Genomic DNA, 25,226 nt, shown 5'->3' on the forward strand with positions numbered 1-25,226 from the left:
CAACTTTCTGTAAAGAAGTATAAGCATTTTTAAAAAACTGAGAATGCTAACTTCTCTCTCACAACTTCTGTTTTTTTTCCAAACACTTTATTAACTTTTTTACTTCTCACTTCTACTTTACTTCTTTACTTTAAACAAAAAATCACTTCTTTTAAGCTTGCCCAAACGGCCCTATTAATTAGTATTATAAAACAACACGAAATTATTACGAATGCACGTTTTATTGTAAAAAATTAATAAAATTTCTTGTTTGATCTTGATAAAATTAGTTGGAACAATGAAATTATATATAATAACTAATCAAAAAGCAATTTATTTTATATTAATGTTTATATAGTTCAAATATATATTAAATTGCAACACTCAACCAACTCATATATAATATAAAATTAACGGTTTGTATGTGTGCTCATGAGCACATGTTAAGAGCTAAACTCTATGCATTTAATTCCATTTGATTGGTGCGGTTGTTATATATACATGGGTCCACCATTGTTAAGAAAAAGATTCCAATCAAAATAAGTTAAAAATTTAAAATTTGGTGCTTAATATGGCCCATGGGCACACCGTAAAAAATCATAAAATTAATAATCAATTAGGAAGTTTCTAGAGACTCTATTATTATAATCCCACACTCATGCTATATATACTTTGCCAATACTCTCTCACAAACTCATTCATCACTTTGTTTCCTTATATCTCTTTTATCCTTCTTGCTACATTTTTCTCAATAGCAATATTTTGTAAGTATTAATATTTTCTTAGCTTATTTTTCAATAGTTACACATAGAGACACAAAAACATTTGTTGGACATTACTTTTAATTTTATATATGATGTGTTATGTAATAACAAATTGTTACCTCAACATTACTTTCTATTTTATATATGATGTGATGTGTGACAATAAATTGTTATTTCTCAGGAACAATGGCCGAGAAAATATCAAGTGATATCAATGAAGAAGCATGGTGGGTAGATCAAGAGTTGTCCAAATTTTTGTCCGGCTTGGATGAAGACGAAAATTCACCGATCGTTCCCAATACACAACCACCGACGGAGTCTCAAAACTCTTTGTCCAAAGTTTTGTCGGGCTCAAATGAAGGCGAAAATTCACATATCAACACACAACCACCAATCGAGTCTCTAAACTCCTTGTTCAACCACCATATGTTCTCGGTAATTTTTTTTTAATTTTTAAAATATTTAGTGATAGAATGTAGACAATTATTTTGTTTTAAGTAAAATGCAAATAACATGAAAAAAAATAAATTCAAACTAACACCAAAAGAAATAATGGATTTTGGTGCAGTCTATGCAGGCACATCATGCTCCAGTGTACTGCCCCTTGTCACCGCAACCACGACAAATAAGACCAACACCACCAGTGTTTCCTGTATCCATGAGTCGACGCCCCTTGTCGCCGCAACTAAGACAAATTAGACCAACAACACCGGTGTTCCCTTTATCCATGAGTCCACCAGTGTATCACCGACCGCCACCACCATCACCACTGATTGCACCACTACATTATACGGTGCTGCAATACCCTCCACAAGAACTGCAGCACCGACAGAGTGCACCACATGTACCTGTGTTCAGTGCATCCAGATGGATTAGTCCCACGGGAAGCTACAATCCGCCACCATCATCCCAGCCATCGTCACAGATGATGCAAGAACCATCATCACACACTCTCTCTGCGGTACGTGCGGTACCTTCAAGGAAGGGGAAAAGGCCGGCACAAGAAGATTCTGGTAGTGGCATAACAAAAAAGGTTTGCCTTTTTTTTTTGTTTATTTTGGTCATTGATTTGTTTGACTTTTGCAAAGGAATATTTTTTTAACGTGGGTCCGAGGTACAAATATTTAAGAGCGGGACTTTTGGAATATAATCTGGTATCTAAGTGGGCCCGAATGAATATATTTAATCTTGAAAAGTATAATTTATATATATAATTATTGAATTAAGTTGTATATGAATCTTAAATTCTTATTCATATTGATACTTTTACTCCTTTTACAGGGACGTCTGACCAAAAAGACATGGGAGCAGATAGATATTTTGCGGGAGATCGTACCTCATGCTTCACAGGTTTGAAATGAATTGGAAGCAAAATATATATTAATTTTCTATCATGACATTATCTATATCATATACTAATAATTGTTTGCTAAATTTAAATGAGAGTACAACGATATTGAAAATCAAATTATTTTGACTTAAATATAAAATACAAAATAATATATAATAATACAAAACCACCTGGTACCACAACATGTATGCTTATATTTTGTATTTTTGTTTCTTTTTAATCTTTTACAGCAAGATCCAGCTTCTACTCTCGCTGACGTGGCTGACTATGTAATCTACCTGAAGGAAAGAGTTGATCAACTCAGTAAAAAAGGATCAGTGGTATAAATATAATATAGATAATTTAATATTTATACATATAATTAGTGTTGATATTTTAAAATTGTCATTCATATATGCAATCTCATTTGTTAGTCTGCAACATCAATCTCATTTGATAAATGGAATGCAATCTCAGCAGACAACCGCTGCACAATATGAGAGGCCAGATAGTCCGATATCTGGACTAGCTGAACCAAATCAGGCGTCGATTACTCATGAAGGAACGACTATGAGCAGTTCTCCTCTTAATCACCAGGCCGTTGATGTGGCTGGGGTTCCGGAGACCACTCATGAAAGTTTCTCATTTGCGACAACGAGCCATGGAAATCTCTCATTTGATACTCATCCTTTTTTTTAATTGTCTAACTAGTACCATAAGAATATTGGATATCCTCTATCATTAGACATCTGGTTTATAAAAAATGATACTAGTGTAATTTTAAGTTGTTTTTTGTTTTGTATGTCCTTTGGGCAAAATTAAACACATTTCAATTTTTTCTAGTTTAATGATTTATATATCTTTTAGTACTACATCTAAATCTTTTTTGCAAACATAAAAATATTATGGCTAAAGAGAGTTTTTACCACATTGGGTAAAGCATGTTGAAATCATGATTTTAATATTGAGGTGTGGGAAAGGAGCCTGGCTGTAGCTGGATTGATTTGAAGAATCATGTGCATGTATTTGTTACTGGGGATCAGTCACATCCACGGACTAAAGAAATACGGGCTGATGTACTACCTAATTCTTGAAGAACAAAGGTCATGAAGCAGCTTGTGATTTAAGCTTACCAGTCTGTAGGATCGACTCACTTGGTATATGGTACTAAACCTCCAAACCTTTGGAATCCAGCATTTCTCCTGATCTCTTTTTTTCCCAAAAATTCAATCTTTAACTTTTGTACAGGGTAAAATTTTTGATCTGGTCCGCAAGAGGTGCAAATTTGGAGTAAGAGGTCTTGTGATGTACAATGATGCTTAAAAATTTAAGAGATTAAAGCCTATTTTTCGTGAAGCTACTTGGTCATCTGGCAATCTCTGTAGAAGGTAAATAGTTTAAAAGCTAAGTTGATGATTATTCAAACAGCTAGTGATTTAGATTGAGGGATTGAGATGAAGTGTGAATTGAGTAAGAGGAAATTTAGTCAATTTAATTCTAGCTGATAATTGTGTTCATGTTGTGTCCAGCGCTTCCAGGCCTATCATTTAGCAACACAGAAAATAGTAAATCGGATTGAGTACTCCTCCGGCTTAGATGGCAATGTATTTTTTCCTAGTTAACCTTGGATATTCTGCTGATAAAAAAAAAAGAAGAAGAAGAAAATATTGAGGAAAAATGAAGGCATCTGCTAGCAATGCCGATAAGGGTCAATGTTCTATTGTGATGGAAGGAGATAAAGGGGATGAACTATGAAGATTTCATGGATTAAAGCTAGCCATTTGGGAACAATATGAGGAATGGGCTTGTGATCAAGTTTAATCCTGTAACGAGCTTGTTTTTAATGGTGTATTTGAGACATGGGGTCTTCATTTTTGTAGAGCTTAGCTTTCATTTCAATATCCAGTTCTTATATATTCTAATATAAGATCTATGTTGGCTATTTGCTTCTTATATGTTTTTATGTGATATTGTGTTCTAGTGACCAAAATTTTTGTTTACGGAAAAAAATCAATAATGATGTATTATTTTAAATCTCTTCTATTTTTTTGAATTTTATAATTAATATTTAGATAATGTTATAATCAATTTTATATCTACTTCAATCTAATATTAGTATTATAAAACAACATAGAATTATTATGAAAACACTTTGTATTGTCAAAATTAATAAAAATTCATGCTTGATCTTGATAAAATTAGTTGAAACAATAAAATTATTAATAATAAACTAATCAATAACCAATTTATTTTATGTTAATATTTACATAGTTCAAACACACCCGGTTTTAAGTCTATGCAGCCCATGCAATGGCACCCGGCCTTCTTTACAAGGGGCCATTTTCAAAATAAAAAATTATATATTAATATAATATACAACCCACATTTGATAGTAAATTGAAATAAAAACAAGGTGAAAGTAGAAAATCAAACCGTCATTTCTGCCCATCTTTGTTCTCTTTTGGATTAACTCACAACAAATCGGCAAGATTAACGAGAACTACAAGACTATTAATAAAATTGTAATAGGAGATTAAAGAACTCATCACAACAAATAGCAATCACAGTAAAGATATCTTATTTATCTGCGTTCAACTATGTCCTGGTCAAGATTAAGTGGTTCAGTAATATTATTCATTAAAAGAGATCTAATCGAAAGTCTTGATTTCGAGAGTTTGATGAATGATTGTGCATCTAAAAATGCATGTAGAGCTATATTTAAGGAAAAAAAATTACTTCTCTAATATACATGGGCTATCATTTTGCGCTTGCATAGGGCCTTTTATTTGTTGGAGCCGGTCGTAAGTTCAATTATATATTAAATTATACCCACCAACCAACTCATATATAATATAAAATTAATAAATAGGAAGTTTCTAGAATCCATTATTATCCCCCACTCATGCTATATATACGGTGCCAATGCTCTCTCAAACTCACTCATTACTTGTTTTTCTTCCATCTAAAATTATTATATGAGTCACACAGATAATTATTTTATATAGAGTTTTGTAGAAAACTCCTTTATATACACGCACAGAATATATATATATATATATATATATATATATATATATATATATATATCGCTCATATTGTTTATCAAATATTTAATTGATAAATAAATAATTAAAAGAGAAATTATAATATTTTTTATAAAAAAAATTATTAAAAATTCTCATAATATTCTAACTGGTTCAACTGTAGAATCGTATATGTCCAAAATGGTTCTGTAGTAGAACCAAATTTTAAAATTAAATTTTTTACATAAGCTTTAAGTCATAAATCGTTTTTGCATATTATGTATGATTAGTATTCTACATTATAATTAAATATTAAACAAAAATATGAGCAATTTTAAAATTATTTATGAGATTTTAAAATAGAACCAGATAATTCTCTAAGGGACTTTATATATAAGATGGTTTTCTATATAATAATGACTTATATACGAATATCATGGTGAAGTTTAAAATTATATTTTAAATTTTTACCGTTACCGGTATAACGTATGACATATTCGTTCTATATAATGTATAACATATATTTTCATTGTCTTTTATATTTTTGTAATTTAAAATTTTAAAATTATATTAATTAAACGCGAACAAACATCCAACCGACTATTAAATAATAAAAATTATTAATATATTGGATGTTTCTAGAATTAAAAAATAAATAAATTGGATGGTTCTAGAAAGATACAGTAGTATTATATATATCCCAAGTCCTCTATGTTGACTCACACATCACTTGGTCTCCATTTCTCCCCTCTTCTCTGACTACATTTCTCATATAATCGGTATTATCTTAGTTTTTTTTTCCATAGAATGAACAATAGATATATGTTGTGTACACTATTTGTTATCATATAGGCATGTAATGAAGAATAAAGGCATATTGTACACTATTTGTTATTATGTTGCGTTGTTTATGATAATTTGTAATTTTGGCAGAAAAAATGTCGAAGCAAATTTCAACCAGAGGACAGCGGGAAGATGATCTTGTAAGTTCTGATGTATGGGGGGAAGGCAGTCCGATGTTTCATCCAACCGTAGGTAATTACAATCTCCAATCATTACCACCACAACATCCACCCATGAGTACTATAACTAGAAGTAATTATGATCTGCCTCCATTACCTTCCCAACTTCCACCAATGAATCCAATTGGAGGTAATTATGATCTGCCTCCATTACCACCACAGCTTCCTTCAATGAATCCAATTGGAGGTAATTATGATCTGCCTCCATTACCTTCCCAATTTCCACCAATGAATCCAATGGGAGGTAATTATAATCTGCCTCCATTACCACCACAGCTTCCACCAATGAATCCAATTGGAGGTAATTATGATCTGCCTCCATTACCACCACAACTTTCACCAATGATTATAACGAGAGATAACTACCATCTGGTACCATTACCACGACAGCATTCACCCATGAATCTAAGCGGACGTAATTACTATATGCCACCAATATCACAGCAGATTCAGATTCCACCACAACCTCATCTGAGGCCATCACCACAACCTGCTCCGGTAATGTACTACACTTCTGAACCGCATGTGTTCTCTGCAACTAGGTGTGACAATCCAACAGTCTCTGTTGTACCGTCACAGCCGGAGCCTACAGATAAGAAGAAAAGGCCAGCTCAACCCAATTCCGGTGGTGGAATAAAAAAACGGGTCAGATTTCTTTGTTTTAGAATTTGTTATACTTTTCCAAAGGAATTTCTTTTAATTTTGTGGGCTCAGTACAAAATTCAGGAATATCTTTTAATTTTGTGGGTCCAAACGGTATAATATATTCTAGAGAAGGACTTTTTATAAGATAGTATGATAATGCTATTTAGTATCTAAATGTCAAAAAAGAACCTTTAGCATTCAATCATGAAAAATGTAATTTAATAAAAATAAAAGTTGTTAAATTTAAATTCTTATTAACAAGAATTTACTCGATTGTGCATGCAGGGACATTGGTCTAGTAAGACTATTGAACAGATAGAGACTCTGCGGGATATCATACCATATCCTCCCAAGGTTTGACAAAAGAAGCAAGAAAAAATTGATAACAATAATCATAATTCATATTTATCTATTTATATATATATAATATCGATATTATCAGTATCATATATGTAATTACAGGCCGAAGCAGTCTCAGTCCTTGCGGACGTAGTTGACTACCTGACCCCCCTGAAGCAGAGAGTGGAAGAACTCAGGAAAGAAAAAGCAAGGGTATAAAATACAATTATAATTAATTCAGTGATTATATATTTACTCTTAGATGATTAGTATTGATTTTAAGATATTGTTATCTAAAATTTCACTTGCTAACATGTAGCGACAAGCCCTTCAACAATCTGCAGAAGATTATGAGAGGGAACGCCAGAGGAAGGGGAAAGGAATTCTTGAAACAACAAGCAGCTCTCCGGATGAGTAGGGTGCTAATGGTGGCGTGGCATAGGAGCCTTGGACTACAAATGATCCTTTTGGCCCTTACTGCAATTTTGTCTGATTAGTACCATAGTAATATTGAGGTCTCGTGTTATTAGACATCTTGATTAGCTAAAATGGTATACTATGCTGGTTTTGAACAGATTTTTCCTTCCCTACATGTCGCTGGGACAAAAATTTGAAGACATTTTGATTTTATTATTGCAATATTGTTTAATGACTCATAGTAATTTTGAGGTCTTGTGTCATTAGACATCTTGATTAGCTTAAGATGATTGGTCTCGTAGCTCGACTCGAGTTGAAAGAGATTAGAGATTTTTTAAGAAATTTTTCTTGAAAATAGTATGATGGTCATTCGATTAAAAAAAACCAAAAGGGGGAGAAGTTTCCATAATGAGAAATTAGGGCGCAAGCTTCAATTAAGCTACAAAAGCAACAAATGTGGATGAAATCCATTATGTTTGAATTACAGCTCTCCGGCTTTATTATATTGAGATGTGGATTGTAGATGTATATAAAGTATGAACTACTACAAGAAAAACGTCCATTTCTTACTGACCAAAGTGGATTGGAAAAATTCGATAAGAAATGGTCATGCGTATTTTTCACGGACGATTTATATGTTTTTCTTATAGTGGACATTAATATATTAGTGCATATATACATTAATCTACAGCCGTTAGCAACTTAAAACCGGTTACCTATGATGTATAAGTATATATATCTACTTACCTATGATGTATAAGTATATGTACTAAGAAATGTGTATTGTATATATTCGAGCAGCTCTCCAGATGAGCAGGGTGCTGATGGTGGCGCTGCATAGGTGCCTTGGACTACAAATGATCCTTTTGCCCCTTATTGCCATTTTGTTTAATTAGTACCATTGTAATATCGAGGTCTCGTGATCTTGATTAGCTAAAATGGTACTATGCTAGTTTCAAACAGAATTTTCCTTCCCTACATGTCATTCGGACAAAAGTTTGAAGACATTTTGATTTTTTGATTGGAATATTGTTCAATGACTCAGAGTAATATTGAGGTCTCGTGTAATCAGACATCTTGATTAGCTTAAGATGATTGGTCTCGTACCTCGACTCAGTCGAAAGATATTAGAGATTTCTTGAGAAATTTTTCTTAAAAATAGTATGATGGTCATTCGATTAAAAAAAACCAAAAGGGGGAGAAGTTTCCATAATGAGAAATTAGGGCGCAAGCTTCAATTAAGCTACAAAAGCAACAAATGTGGATGAAATCCATTATGTTTGAATTACAGCTCTCCGGCTTTATTATAGTGAGATGTGGATTGTAGATGTATATAAAGTATGAACTACTAGAAGAAAAACATCTATTTCTTACTGACCAAAGTGGATTGAAAAAAATCGATAAGAAATAGTCGTGCGGTATTTTTCACCGATGATTTATTTCTTAGGAAATGGTATGTTTTTCTTATAGTGGTATTAATATATTAGTGCATATATACATTGAGCTACAGCCGTTAGCAACTTAAAACTTGAAACTGGTTACTGTGATGTATAAGTATATATATATCTACTTACCTATGATGTATAAATATATGTAAGAAATGTATATATATAATTGTGGTTTGTAAAAATATATTTCAGTGAATACAAGAAAAAAAATGTACTTAAGTCGTCAAACACTGTTGCAGACTTGCGGTCACTCTTATTTGAATTTCGAAAATTATCACTTGCATGCTGCAATAAAAGACCTGTACTATGTTATACACAGTAAATCACTATAAATAATATCCTTGAACCAAAGGAGAAAAGAAGAAGAATTCATTAGAACCTCATTACGAGAAATTAGATTGTATAAAAACTAACCTCTTTGATAAAAAAACAGACCCAATACTAGATATATAATACCTGGAAAAATTACCTCTATATATACAAGAATAATCTTGTTATGATAATTTTTTCTGGGCCAAAAGAAATTATTGTATTTACTGTACAAGGAGGTTATTCTTGTATTGAGGTTATTATAAAGTGTTTATTGCTCTTGAGCTCAAACCCTACTGATGAATCCACTATTGACTTTCTAAAAACAGCTATTACAATAGCTGTTTGCACTTGAGTCGGAACACAGATATTACAATAGCATTACAAACATTCATGAAACTAATATTGAAAGACAAAAACTCAATAGTACTGTTTGAAGCTATTAACTCTCTCAGCATATTGTGCAAGAATCTGCGACATTTGTAATTGTATCAAAAAACAGAAGGAAAAAAAAAGCAGCTACTTTAGTTATCAAATAGTTCATGCAGTTGGGCTTCCAGGAATGTCAACTGTTTATATGTTTCAGAAGAGCCAACACACATACCTATTGGGGAAATATAATATATGTTATATAATTTACACTACATCAAAATTATGATAATCTACCAACAACAGAGAAATTAACAGTAAAAATAATTACTTTCATATCACCTTATTAGTTAAGCTAGGTCTTAAGATAAGATCTAATTCTGAATCGAGAAGTTGAGAGGAAAAAAAAAATCAGGACTAGGTCTTAAGATAAGATTTATTTCATATCACCTTATTTCATGTAATGTAAAAAATTTCATATGCTTCTAAATTTTCTCGTCATTGGAATCAAATAGTATAGAGTCCACAGATAAGAGATTTCATGAGAAAAGTTTTCTTAGAAATAGTATGATGGTCATTCGAATCAAAAGATTTGAAAGGGGGAAGTTTCCCTAATGAGAAATTAGGGCACGAGCTTCAATCCAGGTACTAAAGCAACAAATATATATGGATGAAATCCATTTTCTTTAAATTACAGCTCTTCAACCTATGGAATTGCTAAACGTATCTATCATATATTTTTAAGCTCATATTTGATTACATATACGCCATCGAGGTTCAGGTTCATCATCCTGAACCGGTATCATGCGAATCACTTGCCTTTTATACTTTGCTAGCCCTAGATGAAACCATTCAATGGATCTCGAATTTGCATGAAGCTGCACCAGAATATCCAAAATTAAGGATTGTGAAGTTATGGATACTAACCGGAGTTTTATATGTTCTCTGACATCTATATATCAAAATATATAACAGGAGATTAGCACTACAAGAAATGGGAGTAATTTTAACCACAAAAAACTGGTCGCTTTTAACTAAATTTGACTGCTCGGTCAGTGGTCGTATATACGCTTGTCAGTGCAACAATTATATCAAACATAAGAAATTAATCATATCTACAATATTGAAATTATGAAATTACACTTGATAATTTAAAGTGATCTCATGTTTAATTAAACAATGGTGAACATGAAATGGGGGAGTGTTAAAGAGAGGAAGGAGGGGGAGTGATGGCATAGAAATATTATTGGCGGTAGGGTTGCTAATTTGACACGTGCAAATTCAACTGAGAACATAGAATTTAATATTTTCGACTGGAAATGGTTGAATATATAATTTACGACTAAAAATAGTTACATTAGTCAAAACTGTTGAATACATTATATTATATTATATCGGAATCGGTCGTCTTTATTATTTTCAAACCGGGTTTTGTTGAATTAACTCAAAATGTATTCGAAATTCATTTCTAAATAAGCTGTAAAATTCCCGCAAAATACATAAATTCGACCGATATATATTCCATCATTCCCGGTCGATATTTTCCATCATTCATGGCCCTCCTCGTCTTGGCATGTTGCAGTATTGAATTCGACCGATGTCGGTTGAATTTATATATATAAATGATTGGATAAATTCAACCGCACATAAAACATAACCAACTATTTATGACCGCATCAAAATTGAAACGATGTTAGTCAAATTTTAGCTTGACTTGAAAATTCCTTTAGTTTGGTACGTAAATTTAACAATGTTCCTGAAAATAAAATTGTTATTACTGGTAAAAGAATAGGTGGAGCCAAACCGGCCAAAGATCTTGCATATTACTTATCAGCCATTGTTACAGCCAGCGGCCACTTTGACAAATACCCCTGACATCAGGATCAGTTTTTTTTAGCTCTCAAGCTTGATGTTTTAGTTCATTAAATCAGCCACCAAGTCTAGCTTGAAGGGATTCTTCAGTAAATTATAAGGATGACTACATCATAATGTTTACTCTTATGATTTTAGCTTACTGTTCCAAAAAGCTACGGTACTTATAAAACAGTTGTACTAGTACTTCTAAAGAAATTCATGGACAAAAAAAAAAAAAAATTATTTTATTATACAAATATTCGCCATCAGATAGTGAACAACAAGCTTTCTCAGGTAACTTGAGAGACCTGTTAAAGTACTTCGATGACTGTTCAAACTGTATCAATGTTACAAGACCAAATCACTCAGCAAACCTTATCCTCCTCCAGGTGTCCTGTAGCTTTTGCGAATATTTCATTGGAACGACATTGTCACGCACCAATGGTAGATAATATCTGCCAACAAAAAAGATGCAAATGAGAGCGTTCATTGTTCACGAAGAGTTGTCTTTTGTATTTGTGTATGTCAACAATCTTTAAAAATCGATTCTGCATTTAGAAATTAGAACAATCCATGCTACACAGTCAATGATTTTCTTATGACACTATATGAGGCCAATTCAAGAACTTTGACAGTTGCTCCCAGGACCAAATAATCCATGATGTAGCCCCAAAAATATCTTATAGCAATCCAATGCATTAAGTTCAGTGAAAGTTCAGACCAAGAATCCCAGACCTTCAGGCAAAGTGCAGCTTATTCTTAAAATTCACGTGTGTGCCATATAATTAGAGTTCACAATTGACATTAAGAGGTCAAATTCCATTGTAATGAACTTAACAGGAGGTAGAGAAATCCAAGATACGAAGGTAACATCATAATTAACATAAGAGTTAATTTATAAAGCATCCATTTGGGTGATGAAAACCCACTCGAGTGGAGTGGTCCCGTCATTGGACTGAGATAGAATGGTCCAGAGATGAGAGACATCACGAGAAAATGTTTTGGTAAGTGGTATGATGGTCTTTTGTTACAAAAGATTTGTAAAGGGGAGAAGTATCCGTGATTGAGAAATTAGGGCATGAGCTTCAACTGAGGTAGGCAAGTAACAAATGGGAACGAAACCGCTTTTCTTCAAGTTACAGCTCTCCAACTTTATTATAGTGAGCTGTGGGTCACAGTCTCACAAGGGATAAGAATTTGGTGTCACCCAATTCATTTTGTGTAACCTTACATCGAAATAGTGTTGCATTGGAGTGAGTTATACACTAAAACTTGCACTACATTGGTGTATTAGTTTGGAATTGTAGATGCTCTAAAGACTGAACAAGGTGTTACCTACCTTGTCGGTAAAAAGTCGAAATGCATCCACTTCCATTGCTTTATCAAATTCCTAAAAGCAACAAAACGCCATATATTAATGTGACTGAATTGATGTTATGTAATCAGTCTCTTATTAATTTATCAGTACAATATGAAAAGGTTAATGGCAAGTAGTTTTTTTCTATCTTTAGCATATCAGTACATACACTTTCAATATCTGCAGAATTTTCTATTTTGCATATGAGTTTCTGAAGCTCTTCATTCTTCAAAGCATCAATAACTTCGCTCGAAGAAGCTGCAATAATATAGTTTAGTATATATTTAATATTTGAATGTTATAAAAGGTTAATGAGAAATACCTATGGACTCAAGTTGTGACTGCTGCAACACTATGCTTGGTTCATCAACAAAGCATGGCCTTTCAACATGCGGATTTGGAGCTAGAAAAGAGAATTTGTAAATGAAGAACAACTTAATCAGAAACAAATTCAAATTAAGAACTTCGCAAATATTAATATTAATATACGATGAAACATAGGTGCTACAGGTTTTTACACCTAGTTTTATTAACACGCCTGTAAGCAAACTAATATTATTAGAGCATTGCCCCGCATAAGCAAAGGAGGCCCATTTCAAGTAAAGAATCAGAAGATCTTGGACTAAGCAAGACACATTAGGGATGTGTAGCGAAGGATGTGCAACAAACAACAAAGAGTGCACTGCAGTTCACTTTAGACTAAGCAGCACCGAACAGAAGTCAGCATTCAGTGTAACAGTATAGTATTTATAATTTGGCATAACTCATAGTTGAAATAGTAAACCACCTTCACCAGATATGTGATACAATGTTGTCCCAGCACACCTAGTGGATTTTTATAAGGCAAAACCCAATATAAAAATTCTATATCTGAATCAATGAATGCCAAACTGTTTTTACAATAGATCAAAGGACCGCCTGGGTCAACTACCATTCCTATAATCCTATGACTAAGCATGGGTTCTGCTTTCAAATTCGTGTTCCTGTATCCCTTTACAAATATAATTATCAGAATTAAAAAGTTGAATTTGTTGTCGACATATATTTATACATATACTTCATAACTGATTCACTGAAATGAATATCATTTATCATGAATACACATATAGTGGAGAATATAAGCAAATGCATGTTTTGATAGGTTTTCCAAGCTGACCGATCCCATTACATGATTATCCATGGTGAATTTCAGTTTACAGCAAAAAGAAATCATATGATCATAGCACCAAAAATAATATTCTTCAACATTTTACAATAAATAATACTAAAAATTAGAGCTCAAGAATAACGACTCGTACCAAATTTTTTCTCTGCGGGTACTGCCTCCTTAACGCATGGAATTTCTGCAGTATTTGATTCAATCAACATCAACTTACCACATAAGCCTCAACAATTTGTGCTACCAAAATCAGATATGTGCTGATGTGAATGGACACATTACAACTTACAAGGACGCATTAAAAGACCTGACATTGACTCTGGTGTTTTAATTCAATAGAGAAATGTAGATTAAAAACTTTAGAATCCAGAATAGCATATCCAACTTCCATAAAAATAAAAGATGTGTAAACCCATAAAAAACTTGGTAAAACAACCTCAAGCAAATAAGGATATGCATGTGATGTTAGACCTGCACACCTAGTCGACCTTATAACGAAACCTGATATTATAATCCTATGTCTGCAGAACATTAATTTAAATGACAAAATAGGCAAAGTATTTATGTAACATATTGACCAGCAAAGAGTACAATTATTTTCGAAGCTATAATGCCTGATTCTTTGTCGAGATCAACTATACAGATCCAGAAAATAGATAGCATATCGGCATTAGGAAAAAAAATGTTTATATTGACGAGCAGCTATAAATTTAATTGATCCAAAAAATTTACTGTCTGTCATGAATGCAAGTAAAGAGAACATAGGCGATGCATACTTATTTAGTATATCGTTGGCAACCAATTTCAATCATGATTATTGGTGCTGGTTCAAGGTTTACAACAAAAAGTCAATAACAGGTACGTATCTCCAAGTGTGATATCTGTCAACAATCTAAAACAAAATAAAAGCAAAGATGCAGAGTTTAAGGAGAAAGACCCTCACCAATTTTTTCTTCCGCGGGTTCTGCCTCCTCCTTAACGCACTGAACTTCTGTAGATTTGTACAAGTCAAAATGAGCTTTATCATTAAGTTACCAGCTCCCCCTTAAACCTTAACGTGGTAGGAGGGTTTAATTGAATCATAAATATTTAGCATTTCCTTCACCCGACAACCCATTGTTTGGGATAAAAGTGTGGATCGCTAGATCCTGTCTCTACAGATAATATTCAGCCTTATGGCCCATATTAAATATTTTTAAGGAATATCAGGTTTACCAGATTAATTTTACAAGAACTCATAAATTAGACATTAACTTGTGTCTTAGTTAGACTCGAGTGTAGCAATGTCACGTGTGTGTGTGTGTTACACAGACCAAACCAACTAATTCAGTAATTCTAAACGCTGAACAAGGTAAACAAATTCTGACACCGTGGTTTCAAATTGATCGAAAAATGCCAATTCTAATCAATTACTTTTGCACATACACAATGCCATTTCTAATAAACACAAAAAACAAAATCTTTATATAACCCACATACATTAGCAATTCATATATACAGAATCAAAAAGCAATAAACTCAAAAACCCTTAAAAATCCCACCTTTATGTTTCTTGAAACAACCCAAAGAACAGCTGCAAAATCCAAAAAATCAAAAAATAATCAAACCCCATCTCAAGATTTTACTAATAAATAAGTCCTGACCAAAAATTAACAGAAAAAAAAAATATTATGAGAAAAATAAAAATAAAGAAAGAGGGGGGCTTACTAAGGAATAAGACAAGCAGGGCACTTGTATTTTGAGTCAGCTTCTTCGCATACTTTGCACTTCTTCTTTGCCGCTCCCACCATTGATAAGTAAAAATAATCGGCTTATAAGTTGATTTGTTTCAGCTGTTTGGGGGCGTTTCAAGAGGGGGCCAGGGGAAGAAGGGAGAGAGCAGAGACGGTGGTTTTGATTTTGGAGGGACAAAAGTTGGGCTTAAAGCCATTTAACTATGGGCCTGGGTGTTTTTGTTGGATGGGTTGTTTTCTATTTGATAATGGACTTTATGTGTTTCATGACATTCATGTTGGAGGTAAGGGCCTGGTTAGCGGGTGGTGAAATAAATACAATTATCAAATCGAATATTCATTATTTATTTATTTTTGTCATAATTCTCATCATTATTGTTCCCTTTCCCATTTCATATAAACTACCTCTCTTTTTTCGATATCTCAAAATTTTTTATTATATAATTGATTTCTTTGTTTTGATTAAAATGAATAGTAAATAAAGTTGATAAATCTAAATAAATTATTATAAATATTAGAAATCATAACATCGTACTTGGTTATGATAATATTTAGGAAAAATATGTAAATAATATTTTTACTCTTTAAACTCATAATTAAAAATACATATAATTTATTTAAATGACCGATTTGAGATCGTTTGGAGTTTGGTGTCCAACTTATCCATCGAGTTCTAATATTGAATATTCTAGCATTGTTTGTAAATAAAATCCGAAAATAAGATTATATAGTCAGTCGAATACATAAACTGATTCTAGCATTTAATATAATTTTGGATTTTTTTGAAAATACTCAAGTTATAAAAATTATTTTCAAAAATACGGTACAACTTAATTTGCAACCTCGTTTGGAACTCGTATACATGAAAATCAACTGTAATCCTTTTTTTTTTTGACAAAATGCAAATTCATTCCATTAAATTAAAACAAGTTTAGTCGAGACAAATCCCCAACTGACAATGCAATCAGGTTGATAAACAATAAAAAGAGTTAAACAAATAGCCGCATTGTTTCCGGACTGTTTAACCCCCTGAATGCAAGGACTTTTGAAAATGAAAATGAATACAAAAGTTTCTCGAGTAATCCAGCCTACATCAATTCCGAAAATGGTAGCTTCACACTAATCAACTACTGTAATCTTAGTTGCAACTTTGTTCGTATTCTTGAAAATAAATCTAAAAACAGAGATATTTTCATAAATTTTCTAATAATTTTTTTATTCCAGGCCAACAAACTATTACAAAAAATTAAGAAGTACATAACTCAAAACAAAAAAACAAAGTTTCAGAAACCAAACAAATTAGAAACACTTGATTATCAAGCAACTCACTAAGCCTTAAACAATACTACTACACAAACCATAGCGCCCCATGCAACGTACTTAGTTAACTTAATTAACCCTATGGAAGACCTCCAGTGCTGGCTCCTGCTGCCGGATAGCCACCACCACCACCAACCGCAGGATAGCCACCGCCACCGCCAACAGCAGGAACCCCACCTGCAGCTGGCAAACCACCACCCGCACCACCACCACTAGGCATCGTCCCAATACCACCCCCAATGCCAGTGCCAAAAGCTGGCAAACCACCACCTGCACTAGGCATTGTGCCAATACCACCCCCAACGCCAGCCAGGCCCGTCATGCCACCGATGTCTGCACCCGTGCCTACACCGCCCCCAACGCCACCAAAAGGCAAACCATTATTGCCAACCCCGCTGTAGGATCCAAGACCACCGAAATTGACAACATTTTTTTGGTCATTAAGGCCAGATTTCGCAATGTCTCTTGCTGCAACATTTGCAACAAGTGCAACAAATAGTAACATGAAGCTTGAAAGCCACTTTGCCATATCTGATCTCACTTGCTTCTCAGTTCTTGCTAGCTAGATATGGTATTTTATTTTTGATAACAACTTTTTTCTGATTCTCGTTTTATAGGCAGATTGGAACAGGGCACATGTTGTAGATTTCATTTAATTTTCGACAGCATTTATTTACGGTTAGCTGGCATTAAATTTCGATATTCAATTCGACAGTAATTTGTCATGCTTTTACTACACAGCACGCACAGGTACGAAGTAGTAATTCGTATCTAAAGTTGTGTAGGTGTGGGCATTATAAATTGTACTCGTAACGGAATTTAAATTTACCTAGTAGACAGTTATTTTGTCAAACTTATGTCGAAGGCCACTGTTCACCTCTCGGAGCATTGGTCGAGCCAGGAAGGGGGCTAAAATTCAGAGCTATAAAATGATCCAGGTGATATCGCATATCACTTGTTGTCGGATCTAAACAGAATATGAGTTAGTATCGTATTTTCTTACATGTATGAAGATAACATGCATTATCACGGTGAATAAATCATATTTTAGGAAGATTTAAACTTAAATAAAATATTAATTTTTTTTAAGATGATGACTATTTACTTACGAATCTAATGAGTTTAAAATATAATCTGTATATGAGTTCGGATCGAAAATGAACCCTGAATCATATTCAAGTATTCAGGTATTCGGGTAGGATCATATGAAAAATAATATGAGGCCTAATATGAGCAGACTCATATCCAGCCAAGATCATATTTGGTTCAAATTTAATATTTGCGCAAGATCTGATCATTTTTAAAACGGATATGAGGGACATACATCATATTTTCGAACTGAATATAAGATAGGGCACCGGATAGTCCGGATCGAATTACAACCCTACTAATATTTAACTAATCGTTAGGATTTGAAAAAGAAATTTTACTGAATTTTGAAATTCGGTCCGGCTAGAGCCTCTAGCCCCTTAGGTTCCGCCGCTGTCAACTATAAATAACCAACCTGTGACTCTGTGAGTGTAGAGTGTTACTACTAGTTCGCGTACTGGTATTAAAACATAAGAAAGATGAATTTAGTTTACGGGCATGTGCATGTGCAGCACTGAGAGCGAACATGCAAGGTACTCCCTCGTCCCCTTTTACATGTCCATTTTGCTTTTCGAGGAGTTAAATTGACCAATTTTTGACTAAACATTACAAATTATCTACTCATTATTTCTAAAAACTGAAACTTGCATATTAAAATAGACTAAATATACTTTCTAATGGTATAATTTATATTATTTTTCTCAACTATCTAATACATGTAAAGTTCAGTCAAAATATAATCAATTTGACTGGTCAAAAGTCAAAATGGACATGTAAAAATGGACGGAGGGAGTAGTAGATAGTATATATGAGCCTTGCAGTTGCAGGCATATGCATGACAGCTTGAACTGGCCGGACACTGGATTGAAGTTGAGCAGTATGAAGAGGTTAGTTAGCGCTAGCTGTGAATTGGGTGAAAACTAAATGCGAATTGGTCAGATAGTCTGCGCTTTCTGCAGTACTACTGCTGCTGCTGTAAAAATTGTCATAAATTCTTTCTCTGCAGCTCTGCAACCTCAACTATATGATTGTTTCTCTACTGTTTTTCCTTCTGCTCTGTGTAATAAAATATTAGTATTTGTATACGATACTGTTAAATCCCACATCCGTGAGTTATAAAATGCTAGTAGTGTTGTAACAAGCGCAAATCAGTTCTAAGCGCTGGAGGGAACTTCTAGCGCTTAAGCGATCAAGCAAAATTTTAAGCATATCAGTAAGCGTAATACTAACATTTAATCACCCACCGAGTATAAAATCGAAGCAATTTAGACCCCAATTCCATAATGTGTTTTTTAAGACACTGACTAGAAGCCTTTATAAACAAACCCGAGTCAACAACTAATGTATACCAATAACATATGGCGCTCTAATGATTATAGTAATAGCCTCTGATAAACAGAGGGCCAGCCTCTTAAAGCGCTTATAGAACAAAATACCAAAAATAAGACTCGGCCATAATAATGCTTAGACAACAAAATTCCAACATCCAAACAGGTAATAATATCATAGATTCGCAAGCATGGCTCTTCGAATTTGCCTTGCAAAAATTCAAACAGGTAATAAAATGATAATTACGCGGAGACATTGGAGCTCAAGGGCATCTGTTGGACTTGCTCCGAGACCTATCTGGGTAACCAGCACAAATTGTTTACTTTTGAATGATTATTTTTTGCATTTGGTAGTAAACCAAACCAACCGTATTTGAAAGTTGTGTCAAGTTTTGGATGCAAGCTAACCTTACCCCAAATTATAAGAAAATGAGTTAATGAGTTAAATTTTATTGTGATATATAAAGATGTTTTGATAAATTTGTAGCAGCTAATTACACAACACGGCTATGCAACTGCAAAATATGATAAAGCAGCAGGAGCCGCGAAAAAAGGAGCCAATGAGACGATGAAAGCTGGCCATGATGCACGAAAGCAAGCTACTTGTGCTGCAGAAAATGTAATAACTAAGCATCTCTGATCTCTCTCACACATACATTTTTTATTTTTTTGCTATATAATTCTGAGAAAATAAATTAATTGAGTAATTATAAGTAGTTGACAGACTTAATTATCGTATGTTGACAATGTTGTGTTTGTTTAATTTGATGAAGGTGGCTAAAAAAGCGAAAAATGCAGCTGAAAAAGGAAAGGATGTTGCAGAAGAGTTAGCTGAGAAGGCTAAAGAAACTGCTGAAGATGCATGGGATTCAATCAGCAAAAACACCCGAAAAATTAAAGATAATCTCTCCGATGTTGTTGATGATGCTAAGGAGGATTTTCTTGAAAAAATTAAGAAACAGGCTGAAATATTCAAAAAATTTCTGAAAGACTGATATGTAGCAATCTGAGTTTTTTTCTTCATTCTTGTAATTATCGGTATTTATGTCTTTGCTCGAAATTTAAATCTGTAACACGGTACTATTAAAAGGATAAAAGAGACTTAATGTCGAAATACTATCTATTTTTTTCTGAGAAATGAAAATGCAACATCAGAGAATGATCACAATCTTGGAAATCTACAACTGATAGATCATTGTTATCTACTTGAGAAACACTTTTGAATTAGAACACGAAGAGTCGAGCAGTGATGATGCAGAGAAACTGGAATTGTTGCTTTTCGAGTACATGCATTGTCTTGGTGTAGAAGATGGTCCTTCCTTAGCACTGTTATTGATCATCTGTCCCTCACTTGAAGCAGATTCTTTAAGAATCATGTCGATTTTTGCTCCATCTTCGCGGTCTTGTCTGATCTCTTTCAGCATTGCTGCAACATCCTTCATTGTAGGCCTATCATCTGGAGAATGATTGACACAGAGCAAAGCCACTCCTAGAGTCTGCATTATTTCCTCAGTTTCGGAGTCTGGCCTGCCTTGTAAACATTGATCGAGCACTCCAATTTTGCCTCTTCTTTGCCTCACAAAATCTACAATGTGGAGACCATCTGGAATGGTCGGATCAATTGGTTGTTTTCCTGTCAATATCTCTAACATGACGACTCCAAAGCTGTAAACGTCGCTCTTCTCTGTTATTTTCATCATGTAGCCATATTCTGCAGCAAGCATACAATAATTTAAGTCCCAACAATAATCAATTGATCTGCAAGGCTGAGGTTTTAGGCCTCGGTGGAGGCATGTCATTAGTATTTAAATTTCTGTAATTGATCATCCCTAAAAAGAATAAAAAATTCTAAATTGATTATGGAAAATGCAGAGAAAGAAATGAAAATGCAACTGACCTGGAGCAATATATCCATAAGAACCTGCAAGAGTCGTTGAAGATCGAATAAAATCATTATCATCAACAAGTTTGGCAAGGCCAAAATCAGCAATGTAAGGCTCAAACTCAAGACCGATGAGAATGTTATTGGCCTTAATGTCTCTGTGAACAATTGGAGGGACGCAGTCATGGTGCAAGTAGGCTATCCCCTGAGCAGCTCCTAAAATTATACGATACCGTGTATCCCACTCCAATTTGCAACCTTTTCTTTCATGAAGTACACTTCCTAAGCTCCCATTAGGCATGTATTCGTACATGAGCAATCTCGTATCTTGGTTCCAGCAACAACCTAAGAATTTGACAATGTTCTTGTGTCTGATTGAGCCTAATGTTTTAACCTCAGTCGAGAAAGAATCACGAACCCCTCTACTAATTTGAACATTGTCCTTTGGACAGTATCTGGATGCTACTGTAGTAGGCCACAGTTTTTTGACAGCAATGACTTCACCATTGTGAAGTTCAGCACGATAAACTATCCCAGAACAGCCCTTTCCAATCACATTGGATTCAACTAGGCATCTCAATATCTGATCAACTGCAAAATTTAGCTTTTGAAATGGAGTGAAATGCCAGGGAAATGAACTTCCTCTTCCCATTTCAGAATTACTTTCATCTGTTTCCGCCTTTCGAACCCTTAAAACTGCTAGTGCACCAAGAATCACCAATGCCACAGTAACCAAAACTAGAAAGGCTATCGCAAGTTTAAGCCTTAACGATCTCCTGGAATTCTTCGGCCCTGACAGCCCCGTACCTGCATCATTGCTCAAGAAACATGACTCGCGCCCCCTTGAACATAAGCCTTTGTTTCCAGCCAATTCTGATCCAGATAACTGCCTGAAAACCTTGTTGTCTGGAAGATAACCAGTGAAATTGTTGTAAGAAACATTTAAAGAAACAAGATTGATTAGTCCAGAAAGTGCCATTAGCTCTCCACTGAAAGTGTTGTGTGAAAGATCTAGTACAGATAGCTTGTTAAGACCAGAAACCTGAGGTGGGATTTCACCAGTTAATTCATTCCAGCTTAAATTCAAAGCAATACTTAGAGACTCAATGTTAAACAGCTGTACTGGGATGTTTCCGGAGAGACCATTTCCACTAAGATCGAGCAATTGTAAATTTGAACATTGGCCTAATGATGAGGGGATTGAGCCAGAGAAAAAATTTCTAGCAAGCACCAGTCTTTCAAGAGAATCAAGTTGCCCGAGATTCCCTGGAATCGGACCTTTAAACCGGTTCATTGAAAGATCCAGGACTTGAAGCTCACTGAGAGAAGAAAGAGTGCTAGGCGGCGAGCCTCCAAGACTATTATTGCTAAGATTTAGCATTTGCAGTTGTGTACATTTACCAATCTCATCTGGTACTGGCCCTGTAAGTTGATTTGCAGAGAGGTCAAGAAAACTGATGCTATCAAGTAAGCCAATTTCCTTGGGAATTTCTCCACTGATTTTATTACCAACAAGTCGAAGACGAACAAGGGAGCTACAACTACCTATCTCTGGTGGGATAGGACCTGATATCTCATTCGAAATCAAGAGAATCTTTGTTAGATTTTTCAGCTGAAATAAACCAGGAGGCAAGCTACCAGTAAGAAAATTATGAGACAAGTCCAAAGCTTGGAGGGTTCTGAGACCAGCCAATGATGAAGGTATAATGCCTTCTAGCTTGTTCTGCCAAGCAAAGAAAACTTCCAGCTCTTTTAGAGTCCCCAACTCCGAGGGAATCAAACCCGATAACTGATTAGTATCAACCTGTAATTGTACCAGGTTTGTAGCATTGGAAAGAAGTGATGGAATTGAACCAGAGATATTATTGTTACTCAGCATTAGTTCTTGCATATTTGTAAGCTGACCAAATGAATCAGGAATGCTACCAGACAAAAAATTCAAAGAAAGATCAATTATCTTCAAGCTTTTGCAGTTGCCAATCTCACTTGGAATATCCCCAACAAGATTATTTTGCCAAAGCAACATTTTTTCTAGCTTCTGAAGCTGGCCTAATTCCTTCGGAATTGAGCCAGAGAGATCATTTTCATACAAATACAAGTCAATAAGCTCAGAACAGTTACCTAGTTCATAAGGTATCTCTCCTGATAACAATGTAGTATAAACTGACAGCGTCTGAAGATTGCGTAGCTTACCCAATGAAGCTGGAATCGACCCTGAAATCTTCGTATCCGCGAGGCCTAAAACAATCAGTTTCTGACAGTTTCCAAGCTCTTCTGGTATCTTCCCTTGAATCTCTTTATTCCCTCCAGCTCTTAAAGACTCCAACTCCAAAAGATTCCCAAGCTCAACTGGAAGAACCCCACTCAACTGATTATCAAAAATCACAAGATTCTTGAGACTGCTGCAATTTCCAAGCTCCACAGGAACTTCTCCAGTCAACTGGTTTGAGTTTATGATCAAGTCTTCCAGGTTCTGAAGCTGACCAATGGAACTTGGAATACTACCAACAAAACCATTTGAACTAACATCAACTGAAACAAGTGAAGCACAATCACCAATCTCAACTGGGATTGTTCCAGTCAGATTAGCCCCAGAAATGGTCAATTTTTCGAGGAATCGAAGAGAAGACAGATTAGCAGGAAAGGGCAAGGAAAGCTGAATGGACTGAATATCAATTTCAGTAACAAACTTTTGTGCTGAACAAGTGACATAAGACCAATTACAAGGACTTGAATCCAAAGGACTCCAATCTGCAAATGCAGGATTTTTCACAGAAGACTTAGCAAGCCAAGAAAGTAACACAGAAACCTCATTGTTTTGTGCAGAAAGAACAGAACATTGTAATACAACAGTGAGTAAAAAGAGGTGATAACAAGCCTTCAACATTGGCATTTGCAATAACCTCAAAATCACAAACTACTCTTCTCTAAGTGTGCATTGGGGCTCACTATATTTCTGTATCTCTACACTCACTTCATTCATAAGCAATCTTCCTCCAGCTTATAGGAGTAGTATAGCTCTCAGTCATTAACCCGAGTTTTATAATAATTTTAACTATCCGATCAAATATTTAATAACGTGTGCAGAAAAATCAAACGATATCTAAAACCCGGATTGGAATATAAACAACTGTGATTATTTTTTCGAAAAATGTGAAGAAAATTTACAACCCACATTATCTCCACCATGTTTGCCTCGGGGCTATGTGTTGTGTGCTCCCCTTTATTTTATTAAACTGTTTTCTTCATGTACTAAAAAAATTTCAAATGAACATTTTACAGTAGCATGCATGTGTTCTTGCATGGTTTTCCTCAAAATTACTCAGCAGCAAGGGTGGTTTTTCCTTATTGGTAATCGAGCCTTAAGCTTTGAATTCATCACAAGGTTTGTTAGCAGTTAAAGTATTCGCTGAAACAATGTATTTTCTAGACCGTACTTTCGAGTGAGATACTTTGGGCAATCTTAAAAAAAGTAATTTCATGCTTAAAGTAAAGAAGTGGATTAGAAGTGAGAAATAAATAAGTTAATAAAATATTTGGAAAAGAAGTAGAAGCTGTGAGAGAAAAGCTAGCATTATGAACTTTTTAAAAGTGCTTCTACTTTTTTACACAAACGGGTCAAGAAAAGCAAAAGCCAGAAGCGGCTTCTACTTCCACTGTACAAACACACCCATAATTTAGTCTTAATTTCGATTTTTATGTAGTGATTTATTTTCTATTTTGTGATCTACATTATTTTCAAGATAACTTCATTCTTCAGGCTGAATGATGAGAAGATGAACATGAGTTTACTTTTGTGATTATGGGAATTTTTAGGTTTAAGAGAAGGGATTAATGGTAGTAAGTGAGTTTGGCTTCT

General features: G+C 34.3%; 5 protein-coding genes across 5 annotated transcripts; 2 read left to right on the forward strand and 3 right to left on the reverse strand.

Annotated features, from left to right (window-relative positions):
* The first annotated feature begins 6,031 nt into the window (after positions 1–6,031).
* Positions 6,032–7,692, forward strand: LOC108212972 (leucine-rich repeat extensin-like protein 5). The gene is made up of 4 exons (XM_017384685.2): positions 6,032–6,763; positions 7,049–7,117; positions 7,226–7,315; positions 7,422–7,692. The coding sequence occupies exons 1-4, from the start codon at positions 6,035–6,037 to the stop codon at positions 7,518–7,520; spliced, it is 987 nt and encodes a 328-aa protein (XP_017240174.1). The 5' UTR covers positions 6,032–6,034; the 3' UTR covers positions 7,521–7,692.
* A 4,037-nt stretch (positions 7,693–11,729) lies between these two features.
* Positions 11,730–15,912, reverse strand: LOC108211798 (uncharacterized). The gene is made up of 8 exons (XM_017383487.2): positions 15,723–15,912; positions 15,557–15,588; positions 14,959–15,006; positions 14,155–14,199; positions 13,179–13,259; positions 13,026–13,114; positions 12,839–12,889; positions 11,730–11,954 (listed from the first exon to the last, which is right to left on the reverse strand). Exons 1-8 carry the CDS (start codon positions 15,803–15,805, stop codon positions 11,931–11,933), a joined length of 453 nt encoding a protein of 150 aa, XP_017238976.1. The 5' UTR covers positions 15,806–15,912; the 3' UTR covers positions 11,730–11,930.
* Positions 15,913–17,147: 1,235 nt separating this feature from the next.
* LOC108212973 (glycine-rich protein 5) lies at positions 17,148–17,597 on the reverse strand. Its single transcript, XM_017384687.1, has one exon. It carries the CDS (start codon positions 17,595–17,597, stop codon positions 17,148–17,150), a length of 450 nt encoding a protein of 149 aa, XP_017240176.1.
* Positions 17,598–19,875: 2,278 nt separating this feature from the next.
* On the forward strand, positions 19,876–20,481 carry LOC108213917 (uncharacterized protein At4g13230-like). Its single transcript, XM_017385701.2, has 2 exons — positions 19,876–20,104; positions 20,259–20,481. The coding sequence occupies exons 1-2, from the start codon at positions 20,054–20,056 to the stop codon at positions 20,478–20,480; spliced, it is 273 nt and encodes a 90-aa protein (XP_017241190.2). The 5' UTR covers positions 19,876–20,053; the 3' UTR covers position 20,481.
* Positions 20,482–20,549: 68 nt separating this feature from the next.
* On the reverse strand, positions 20,550–24,547 carry LOC108213916 (LRR receptor-like serine/threonine-protein kinase RGI2). Its single transcript, XM_017385700.2, has 2 exons — positions 21,383–24,547; positions 20,550–21,196 (listed from the first exon to the last, which is right to left on the reverse strand). Exons 1-2 carry the CDS (start codon positions 24,258–24,260, stop codon positions 20,688–20,690), a joined length of 3,387 nt encoding a protein of 1,128 aa, XP_017241189.1. The 5' UTR covers positions 24,261–24,547; the 3' UTR covers positions 20,550–20,687.
* Between the last annotated feature and the right edge of the window lie 679 nt (positions 24,548–25,226).

The sequence above is a fragment of the Daucus carota genome, chromosome 3 (assembly GCF_001625215.2).
Source record: "Daucus carota subsp. sativus chromosome 3, DH1 v3.0, whole genome shotgun sequence".
NCBI classification, from domain to species: domain Eukaryota; kingdom Viridiplantae; phylum Streptophyta; class Magnoliopsida; order Apiales; family Apiaceae; genus Daucus; species Daucus carota.